This window comes from Kwoniella newhampshirensis, chromosome 3 (assembly GCF_039105145.1).
Source record: "Kwoniella newhampshirensis strain CBS 13917 chromosome 3, whole genome shotgun sequence".
Classification (NCBI taxonomy): domain Eukaryota; kingdom Fungi; phylum Basidiomycota; class Tremellomycetes; order Tremellales; family Cryptococcaceae; genus Kwoniella; species Kwoniella newhampshirensis.
In genome coordinates, this window is record NC_089957.1 from 1785654 (window position 1) to 1796805 (window position 11152).

At 50.5% G+C, this 11152-nt stretch overlaps 3 protein-coding genes across 3 annotated transcripts; 1 reads left to right on the forward strand and 2 right to left on the reverse strand.

The window, feature by feature from the left end:
- Positions 1-298: 298 nt before the first annotated feature.
- IAR55_002003 (uncharacterized protein) lies at positions 299-1723 on the reverse strand (the record flags this gene model as incomplete). Its single annotated transcript, XM_066945120.1, has 7 exons — positions 299-535; positions 597-729; positions 919-998; positions 1093-1305; positions 1368-1501; positions 1558-1637; positions 1692-1723. 7 exons carry the CDS (start codon positions 1721-1723, stop codon positions 299-301), a joined length of 909 nt encoding a protein of 302 aa, XP_066805043.1.
- A 4443-nt stretch (positions 1724-6166) lies between these two features.
- Positions 6167-8566, forward strand: IAR55_002004 (uncharacterized protein; the record flags this gene model as incomplete). Its single annotated transcript, XM_066945121.1, has 11 exons — positions 6167-6322; positions 6379-6625; positions 6678-6807; positions 6860-7116; positions 7172-7552; positions 7600-7757; positions 7807-7901; positions 7952-8085; positions 8134-8193; positions 8251-8343; positions 8394-8566. 11 exons carry the CDS (start codon positions 6167-6169, stop codon positions 8564-8566), a joined length of 1884 nt encoding a protein of 627 aa, XP_066805044.1.
- Positions 8567-9297: 731 nt separating this feature from the next.
- Positions 9298-10570, reverse strand: IAR55_002005 (uncharacterized protein; the record flags this gene model as incomplete). Its single annotated transcript, XM_066945122.1, has 3 exons — positions 9298-9440; positions 9504-9810; positions 9863-10570. The coding sequence occupies 3 exons, from the start codon at positions 10568-10570 to the stop codon at positions 9298-9300; spliced, it is 1158 nt and encodes a 385-aa protein (XP_066805045.1).
- Between the last annotated feature and the right edge of the window lie 582 nt (positions 10571-11152).

An 11152-nucleotide genomic window follows, 5' to 3' on the forward strand; every position in this document is an offset into this window, starting at 1 on the left:
AGCGTTGACCCCGTCCACCTTATACATGAGTAAGGCCTATTCTGTCTAACCACCTGGTCTTCACTATCGACAGACCGTTGGAGCTTACTACTCCTTAGGCGTCGATTTGCATGCTGATACCAAATTACTCCTATTCTCAATACACGCTGTTTTTGTCAGAGGGCACGAGGACTCAAGCACGGATTCATTCGTTCTATCTAGCTTAACTCTTCTAATTATTCCTCTCTGGACAAGGATCGTTGCTCGCTCTCTGAATCTAAAATGGGATCCGAAACGATAAAAGTTGAACAGTGAGAGCTCAGACTTTGTTCTCGTTGCCGTTTGAGCTAACGTAGGCTAACGCATGATCGCCCATGACGACACGATGTGCGAACCTGTCATCGCGTTCCAAGACCATGGGTGGCCAAATGACGGTCCAGATCATGATGGCGAGGAAAAGAGGGAGATGATCAAGCACGAAGACACACCATTCGGTGCTTCGAAGGTAGCCATCGCGGCCCATGGCATATTCTACCACTCGAAAGATGCAGCGGGCCTATGCCGGGAAGAACTCCCTTGTCAGCTCCAGCTGCTGCTGATCATGAGACTCAACCTACCATGATTCCCACGGCGGCATACATAATAGTGTAGTATACTGTAGTCCAGTCCTCGAGCCTGTTCAATGTCACCGGGCGATTGTCGAGTCCAGTAGTTGTAACATTTGACCACTTTTCGGGGTATCGTGCAGAACTTCATGGAATTAAGCGCGGCGAGGAACCGTAATGCTTTGATCAGCTTCCATTCTCTCTAGGTTGAGTGTGAGACTTGGCGTGATTATGATGACCAGGTGGAACTTGGGGGTTGGATATTGTGACGATCAGGTAGCATATCTGAAAGCCACGTGGATCTACAAAGATCGCAATGAGAAACACAACTTACACTCTGACCATAAACATCACAGCAAGCAATATGAAGATCCCAAAAGATACACATTGCGCCACCAGACCGACTAGAGACAGCTGCCGCCGACAAGGGAAGATACTGTCAGCTCGGCTCACTTCAACGGACAGTGAACAGACCCAGGTAACCTAAAGCAATGGAAGACGAACTCACCCATTTGCCGATGTTCGCCATATTCCCCTTTGCAGTAGTCATGCCACCTCCCGCAGCTTGCAGGAAGAATGTAGTTATATCAGATCCCACGAAGATTCGGACGATTTTTCTTGAAGACAGGAAGAGGCAATCTTCGGCATGGATCAGTGCCGCAATCCTCGGCAAGAGAATATACTCGGTGGCAATAAAACCACAAGGCGACAGGAGAGTGAACTGAGAACACAAAATTTAAGGTCATATTAGCTTCAGTTGTGCTGCGATATTGAGCAACGCACCAGAGTGTAGCCGATGTAGATACCAGATGATGTCGGGTTTGTGGAAAGCGGAATGCGAATGCCAAAGCCGATGGCCATAGTCAACGCAGAGATACAGAGAGTGAGCATGTATTTGCGACCGTGTCTGAAGAAATCTGGAGTCTCATCACATCAGCATCTCGCACGTGGGTACAAAAAGAGAGACACTCGCTGAACCAGAATACAAGGGCCAATAGACCATAGCATGCAATGCCGACATATGACAATGTCGCCTTTGGCACATACCCGGCGCTGAGAGGAAGAGATGAGCATAAGGCAGACAGTCGAGAAGAAAGGTAGCCTTACACTAAATCATGGTTGGAGTTGGAGGAGCTCATCGTGGATGTAAGAAATCAATTGAGTGCTGTGTTACGGAGCTTGTCTGGTGATAAGTTATAGCTTCGGCTTGCATTCGCTCATTTGGATACCTCAGACTAGCATCTATTTATACGCAGATCCTAGACGTCTAGTTGATACACAGCGTTGCCACAAAAAAGCTCCCCGAACATTCCGCTAGCGTCTTTCGGAACCTCCCCGATCTCGGGTGCAAACCACTTCCCCGAGCGCTAGACACTGAAATCATCATTACTTTCATCCTTTTCCCACCGAACATCCTCCTCTGTTCATGTCATCGCCATGTCCCAACCGACGCGCAAGAGGACTCGAGTAGACAGAGCATGTCAAACGTGCATAGCCTCAAAAGTTCGATGCCAAGAAATCGGTCCAGATGGATGTTTGCGTTGTCGACAAAGACGAACAATATGCTCCCTCGCGGAAGATGATCGGATCCTTTCCCCGCTCGATCAGCTTTCTTCGTCGATAGCAGGATTGACATCGCGGATCCAGATACTCGAAAAAGGCAGTGCATCCAACACCACAGCATTGTCGGTGGCGGGTGTGCCAGGCCCAGGACCAATCAGTAACAGCTTGAGAGCCATGGCTGGACATACCCCTCATACATCGGCAGAGGCGGCAGATCACACTCCGGATCTACTGGAAAAGTTTATTTCCACCGCTAGACTCGATAGATTTCCTGACGTGGTCGCCGAAGGCCTGATGACCACAGAGCAAGTGGAGCTCGCATTCCAGTTGTGAGTGACCCTTTTACCAACACCTGATCTCGTGACTAATATCATCCAGATTCAAGCACCGGATAACGAATCTGCTTCCTCTTCATCCCTATATGCTCACATCGACCGCGCCCCCCACCCACCAGTTTCTCTTGCTTTCAATCTTAACGTTCACTCCGGCCCTCTCACCCCCAAGTCTGCCTAGCCTCCTCGATCGCGCCATAGTTCATGTAGCGTGTGGGGCGACATGTCGCCAGACCGTCCACGCCCTACTTTTGCTATCGTTGTCACCGATGCCAGTAGCGTCGCCGTACTCAAATGGCCCGATATGCCAGTACTCACCTTTGACGCTCATCTCAATGGCGTATGATATGGGAAAAGGCTTGGGTCTGGAGGAGCTGTGCTCGACAAGCCTGCGCAGAAAAAGGGACTGGGGTGAAGCATGGTGCACGAGGATGGCTCAGGATGCTCTGATGGTAAGTGGGACTTTGACGCCAAAAAGATGTACAGCCTGACTAAGCAATGCGATCGTAGTGGGAGGTAGTCAAGTCAAGATATGCGCTGTGAGTGGAACACCAAACCCAAGTAAGACTCTGACTGATCCACCTGTTTGTTCCCTACTTCCTCTTCGGCTACCTGCACTACTCATCCGATTCTAATGCTCTTCTACCCACTCCACTCCACCTTGTATTCCATGTTTTCCTTTCTTGCTCGCACATACGCTGGTTGCGATCTGGCTAACCACTTCCCACCTCTGTTCCTCGTGCCTGTCGGTCAAATCCCATCAATGATCGAAGGCTGCACCTTCAACTTTGTCGATCACATCCCTCCCAAATCCCGACATTACAGATTCCAAACTTTCCTATCGAGGTGTCCGAGTCATTTGACAAGACGTGTCATTACCTCCGCCTCGAATCTCAACTCGTCGAGATCGTCCGCCCACTCGTATGCCTTTTGCCTGAAATCGAGGCACAGGCGATCGACTGTTTACCCGACAACATCAACACACTCGCAGATCGTACGACCGAGGTCTACCAGAAATATGTGTCTTGGAAAGGGAAGCAAAAACAATCAGGTAGTGAGTTGCCGGCCCCACTCCGTTTGCAGACGTCTTGCTCATATAACTTATCACCACGCTCATCCCTGCTCCGCGCATCCACGTCTCCCTTTTCCTCATCGACCATCAATTTACAACCTGTCCAGAACTCTTCGAGATCGAAGGGAAAATCCTCATGTTCTCTTTGATGATTCGTGTCCTGTCTCTTCTCCAATATCTGCCGACGCCCATCCACCCTGCAAATTTACGCGAATGTTATTCTGCGTCTGTTCCACCGATGATGTCTCTTCTCTCCGAAGTGATTGACCTGATAGACTTCCAAGAACTCACCAAGATCCCCATTCACATCATCACAGTAATGACCATAGCGGTCGGTGTGGCCCAGAGAACGATGTTCCACCAACGTCGACAGTCAGGGCGTCGAGACCAAGACCACAGTGAAGCTCGCTCAATTCCTGTCGCAGGTAACGTAGCTCCACGGTCCAGCAAAGATACGTCTCAGCAGCCCCAATTACAGGAGGAAAAGGTTAGAACGGCAGAAAAGAGGCTGGCGGAGCTCGGATGTGTTGTAGAGATACCATTTGGAAGGCCCATTGACGACCCCAACTGGAACACCGACTTGAGCGCAGCGACAGTAGATATTGGGACGGGAGCTGGATCGGCGGGGGATTGGTCAAATGAGTTTGGTGGGACTGGGGATATCTGGAATGCAATGGCATGGACGGGGTTTTGGCAAAGCTTCAACCAAGAGGATTTGGAGAGGATTCCGCGTCTAGGCGCTGATATCTGAAGTATATGGAAGGACTATGTAGATAACACCGATGTGCCATAAGATGACTAGTGGAACCGGTGCAGACTGACTGTACTGAGCATTCAATTGGCGACTGTCGTTATGGTTGAGGTCTAAACAATCGAAGACAGAACTTCTCCATTGACTTGCGGAATCAGAAGTCTCTACAGCATACCATCACTTTGCCAGTGTTACAAAGCGACACAATCACCGGGAGCTTTTCGACAGCAGCCCTAATGGCAATTGTGATCGTCCACGATCGACACTGGAACATGGGTCAGCCACACGCCAACGATCTCCCATCCGCCTTGATTTCTGAACAACAAAGACTTCTCTCCGGTATCGCTGCCTCTACCAAACCATAAATTGATTACGGATGTACAGTCCAGAATTCACTCAATACACGCATCCAGATCACCTGGCCAGACTGCCTTCGCCGTCGCTCCAACTCCTCTTTTCATCTGGAATGTACGTGAATGCGTGGGTGGTCAGTTCGAGGGGTCTAACATACGCGGAACCATCCTTCCAGGTGGTGATGATTGGGGGATTGTTCAGCCGGATAGTACTGCTTTCCTAGACACGCGGTATAATCTCCGAACGCACGACGGTGCGACCATCTATGTGCAAACTAGAGGCGTTCGTGAGGGCCAAAAAGAGGTACTAGACAAACTGGGAGATGATACCTTTTCCAGAGCCAGCGAGTCCTCGTGAGTTGCGGTTGGTCGTGTTCAGCTAGTACTTCTCGAGGATGCGACTTGTTTGCTCTTTCGGGAACCGGCGACAACAGACATCTATGGCTTGATGAAGCTGTTGTGATCGCATCGTCTGCAAGATGTGGTAATCAGGGTCCGTCTCGATGTCTCAATTTCCGTGCATTTCGAAGGATGCTCGTGTGGCTGTGCGCAGTCACCTACGACGAGTACACCATCGAATGAGAAACACTGTCGGTGAGGTACAGTACCTGTTAGTGGTCCATGACAATTTGGGTACATAGTTCGATCACTGCGAAGATGACCGCAACGCTCCGGTGCACAACGTGGTCACGGTACGCGTCCAATACGTCTCTTTCCGCATGGAGGGGGACGACGAGAAGCGGGAGCGATCGGTGTCAAAAAATAGATTCGTCGGCAATAGCGCCTGAAGGCCAAAAAGGCCGATCCTTTAGGTTTGATGGCCCCTCACGAAAGAAACTCGAGCCCCCGTTCCTCCACTCCCAAATCCGATGACGAGTTCTGAATTTAGCATTCGATTGGTCTGCTGACGTATGGTGGTTCGGATAATGCCGGCAATTCCCAGACCGCCGGGATGTATGCTTGCTGTACTTTCAACAAGCCGCAAAACGAATTACGGATCATGGTAAAATATGAAATGTGAAAAAACGCCACCATCCCTTTCTTTTCTGTGAGTTTGCCCCGCCTGCGCAGTCGTGTGATCAATCAACCACAAAGGAATACCTGCTTTTGTTCTTTCCGCACCCAATCGGCACACGCAGCCGACCTGACCGGCACTCGATCTTCCTTTCTCCTCTCGTCTTCCGCCCGTTGGATGTCGGTTCCTTCGGCTATGGATTCCAGGGACCATGACAATACACTGCGCCTGCACAATGTCAGCGGCGTCGCTCTGCCGCCCACACCTCGGACAATGACACGCTAACCTCTTTTGGGAAGCCCGTGGACAGAGGGGGACCCGAGCCTGCGCTTTTTCGCCCCGTTTGCACCCATGGGGACCCAACGGAAAGTGACCGCCAAGCATCTTAAATAGACCATGCTAGTCCAGTTTCGGGTGTTCTTCCCCTCCTGCTTTTGTTTTTCTCATCACATCACTACACTTTTTCTGCCGCGCGAATAGTATACCGTTTTCCATCATGGCGGAAAAGTTATCCAAGACTGAGGATGTCCGCATCGAAGGCAACGGAACGTCTGTATATCAGAGTGAAAAACACGTCCCGCCCAGTCATGGTGTCAGCTCCAAAGTAGGGGAATCGCCATCGGCGATCCATGTGATCCACAATCCGCTCAAGGTGAGGGGTCCTTCGTATACTACCCGCGATCGAGCTGCTAATCACCATGATCACAGCGCGAGAGCAGAGAGAAAGTCGTCTCCGATGCTCAAGAGTTTGCCAACACCCACAACCTTGGGGAATACGCCGGTCTCTTCGGTAGAGCTGCCCTGGTCGCCCGAGACAACAGGAACTTCCACGCCGTTCCCGAGCTTACACCAGAAGAGATGGCGGCTCTCGATTACGAGAGGGATCACAAATGGCATGGCCCCTTCATGCTCTGGTACTCGATCTCCCTCTGTGCCATTGGTGCTGCTACTCAAGGTATGTGTGACATGAGTTACACCAGGTCATTGTAGCTGACTCGAGACCGCAGGTTGGGATCAGACCGGTTCAAATGGTGCGAACCTTTCTTTCCCGGACGAATTCGGTATCGGTGGCACGGGACGAGACGAGTGGATCGTCGGTGCCATCAACGCTATCATCTTCTTGACCGCTGGTTGCATGTGAGTGTCGATCAGCTCGTGGTTGTGTTCGTCACACTGATCTTCTGTGCAGCGGTGCCTTCATTGTCGACCCTCTTAACCACTACCTTGGCCGAAGAGGTGAAATCTTCCTCACTGCTTGTTGTCTCACCGCCACACCTATCGCATCCGGGTTCACCCACTCTTGGCAGGCTTTGTTTGCTGTTCGATTTGTTATGGGTATTGGTATCGGTGCCAAGAACGCCACTGTCCCAATCTTCTCAGCCGAACTTGCGCCTGCCAGGATCCGAGGTGCTCTTGTGATGTTCTGGCAGCTCTGGGTCGTCGCAGGTAAGGCTCAAAGTTATACACTTCGTCAAGCGTCTTAGCTAATCTTGCACCGTAGGTATCTTCCTCGGCTTCTGCGCTAATGTCATTGTCAAAAACACCGGAAGGATCGCTTGGCGATTGCAGCTGGGCTCGGCATTCATCCCTGCCTTCATCTTGATGCTCGGAATCTGGTTCACACCCGAATCTCCTCGATGGCTCATGAAACACGGAAAATACGACAAGGCTTTCCGCTCCTTCCTCAAGCTCCGTGCCCACCCCATCATCGCTGCCAGGGACTACTACTATTCATACGTGATCTACCAAGAGGAACTCACCGTTGCGGCGGGCTCGAACTACTTTACTAGATTATGGGATTGTTTCCGTATCCCCAGAATCAGGCGGGCTAATTACGGCGCTTCGACTGTTATGATCGCCCAGCAGATGTGTGGTATCAACAGTGAGCTGAGCCCCCAAGGCATCATGGACACCGCTGACCCATCACAGTCATCTCGTTCTACAGCTCAACAATCTTTACCGACGTCGGATACACTGATACCCAGGCTCTCTATGCTTCTCTCGGTTACGGAGCGATTCAGGTGGTGTTTACGATTCCGACATTGTTCATGATCGACACCGTCGGTCGAAGAAGGCTTTGTCTTATCGTGAGTGACTCCATCATTTCTTTGCTGATAGTCAACTAATTATACGCAGACTTTCCCTCTCATGTGCATCTTCCTGCTCGCAGGTGGTCTGTCGCTTTTGAAGACCGATGGTTCTCAGGCATCGCGTATCGGACCCGTGGTACTGTATGTTGCTTTTTTAAACCAAGAGCAACGTCAGCTGATGATCGTGTCAGCTTCGTGTATCTCTTCACCATCTGTTACTCACTCGGTGAGGGACCGGTGGCATTCCAGTACTCCGCCGAGGTCTTCCCCACAATTCAGCGTGAACAGGGGATGTCATGGGTCGTGTTCATCAACAACTTCTTTGGTAAGTGACCCGCTTCCGCATTCCGAATTGCACTAAATGTGTACACAGCTGGTGTTCTCAGTATCACTTTCCCTCGTATGAGAACTGTCATGACGTCCACTGGAGCCTGTAGGTGTCTTCACCGTGACCCTATGGCGACCGCGCTGACCCTTCATCCTCGGCTAGTCGGATTCTATGCTGGATTGAACCTTATCGCTTGGTTTATGATCTTCTGCTTCGTGAGGGAGACGAAGCAGTTGACCCTCGAAGAGATCGATCGTGAGTGGAACGTTGAGCGAAATCATGATTGAAACTGACATTGAAAACAGAGGTCTTCTCCGTGCCTACCTCCGAATACTTCAATCATGAGCTCACCGTGTCGGCACCATGGTTCTTCAAGCGATACTTCTTCTTCCAGAAGCATCTCCCCAAACCACCATCCATCATCGCCACTGCCGATGAGGACTACTCTGCGAGAAAGGGAAAGGTTGACCCTGCATAGTCGAACGGAGGCTTGCTGGTTGATAGAACGTGTTACACTTGTGCATTTGATTCTTAATTCACAGGCAGATAGATTGCTCAGTATCGATCTAGACGCTTCATGTCATGCTTGTTACCCTTGACGTTTTGAATTTGTCGTCATGGTCATAGAGCTTTAGCTGGAGTCCGAATGGCTTATTACTCTCAGCGTGCCGGTCGTGAGACCTAAGCTGTGGAGCCTCCCTCCTCAGTGACTGAGAATTGAATTCGGAATTGAGGGTCGACAATGTCATTTGGGGGTTACAACATGATTTCCCGCCTGGGGAGTTTTGACCAAACGCATTTTTATGATGCCCAAATGGTACTGGGATATAGTCTAGGCCCATAGCTACCCCAATCTCTGTCGTTTGACCATGTAGCTTCAATAATTGGCGAGTAATCGGCCTTGGGCTGAATCCGGGGAATGACTCATTGCTTGCCAACAAGGTCACATATGATTGATTTTAGACTCGTTTTGGGTAGGTCTGAGGCTACGTTATAACCTGCAAGTGGTTTGGAATGAGTATCTGCGTTTGTTGAGATGCAATCTCTGAATAAGTGTTCTCCCATACAAAAAAACTCCCCACTATCTCCTGGGGAGTTTTCAAAAGTCCCCAATACATGTCGGGGAGTTTTTCTAGGGTGGGTATTTTAGTCACAGAGCTGCATTAAAAAACCTATCCAAGGAAAAAGCATGCCCTAATGACTATCTAACTAATCACTACCCAAAACCTCATCATACTGGACCAGATTCTCATAGTGCTCACTCTCCAAGTACAAGGGGATGGGATGATCCAGAGTGGCACTGTCACCTAGCTTCATCCAGATGAAAGTTCCATCTTCTGCCTTCTTCAGCACTGATACAGCAACTCTGAAAGCTCTGCACAGTGCTTCCAGCATCAGATGATCACCATACTCACTCTTCCTTGACATCTTCAGAAGATAGTCCTCCACTTTGGTTGGATTGTCTCCATCAATGAAGGGATCAAGGAACTCTGAGTTCTCCAGTCCCCACATCACAGCAGAATCTCTGGCTTTGCTGGCAGAAAGCTGCTCACCCTTGAATGCCTTGGCAAAGGCAGAGAACATACAGTTTCCATCCTTAAGGTTCCAGTTTGTTTTGAGCATTGCTGGTTTAACATTGACTCTGTGAAGTTGCTCCAATGGTGGGATGGCAAAGGCATTGGGCCTGAATGGAAGACTGAGAGTTTGGATTGGTTGAGGAGTCTAAGACGGGACCCATGTCAGCTCAAGTCAGACATAATTGCTCATAACTCACAGCTTCAATCTGTTCCTCTTCTTCCATTCCTATTGCTTCCCAAGGCAGAATCCCATTCACCACCAAGTTGGCAAACCATCTCTCAGCATTTCCTGCACTGAGTGCTCCTTTGCATCCCTTGACACAGCAATACAATGCAAAAGGCTTCCTCCTTTTCACCCATAGCCTATGATTGGGATTCTTGGGCTCCACCTGACAGGGCACTTGTTTGATGTGCTGCTTGATGTGATCCCACAGTTGAATGACAAGACCATTGGTGTTGTAAGTGTTGGTAATGTGCTGGAGTATCCTGTCCTCTAATGAGATGCCTCCAGAGCCTTCAGTCCTTCCCAACCACCAGGCATTGACTGCCTCTGACTTGGTTGGTCTCCTCTTTCCACCATTCCACCCAAATGAGGCAAACAAGTCCACCATGAGCCTGAAGTGCTGCTTGTTTGTCTTGGTTGCTGATCTGACATTCAACAGCTTGCTGTCAATGACATTCAACAGCTTGCTGTCAATGACCTGCTTGTACATCCACTGGGCATTGGATATTAAGCCCTCCTTGGATACCAATTTTGCTTCCAGCTTGAGGTGCCCAAGTGCAGGATGAGATGCTGTTGGGTTGATCCAGAAGTTGTAGTCCAAGAAAGGGGTCCCTTCAACCAATCTTCTAGCTTCTGCCAAGGTTCTGGCCCTCACAGAAACCTCCAGCCTGAATCCTCCCATGTCTGAGCTGGGTATGGCTGACAACTCTGTGATAGTATGGAGACCAGCAGGGGTTAGGGGTTAGGGGTTAGGGGTTAGGGGTTAGGGGTTAGGGGTTAGGGGTTAGGGGTTAGGGGTTAGGGGTTAGGGGTTAGGGGTTAGGGGTTAGGGGGTTAGGGGTTAGGGGTTAGGGGGTTAGGGGGTTAGGGGTTAGGGGTTAGGGGTTAGGGGTTAGGGGTTAGGGGTTAGGGGTTAGGGGTTAGGGGTTAGGGGTTAGGGGTTAGGGGTTAGGGGTTAGGGGTTAGGGGGTTAGGGGTTAGGGGGTTAGGGGGTTAGGGGTTAGGGGTTAGGGGTTAGGGGTTAGGGGTTAGGGGTTAGGGGTTGGGGGTTAGGGGTTAGGGGTTAGGGGTTAGGGGTTAGGGGTTAGGGGGTTAGGGGGTTAGGGGTTAGGGGTTAGGGGGTTGGGGGTTAGGGGGTTAGGGGTTAGGGGGTTAGGGGGTTAGGGGTTGGGGGTTAGGGGTTGGGGGTTGGGGGTTGGGGGTTGGGGGTTGGGGGTTGGGGGTTGGGGGTTAGGGGGTTGGGGGTTAGGGGGTTGGGGGTTAG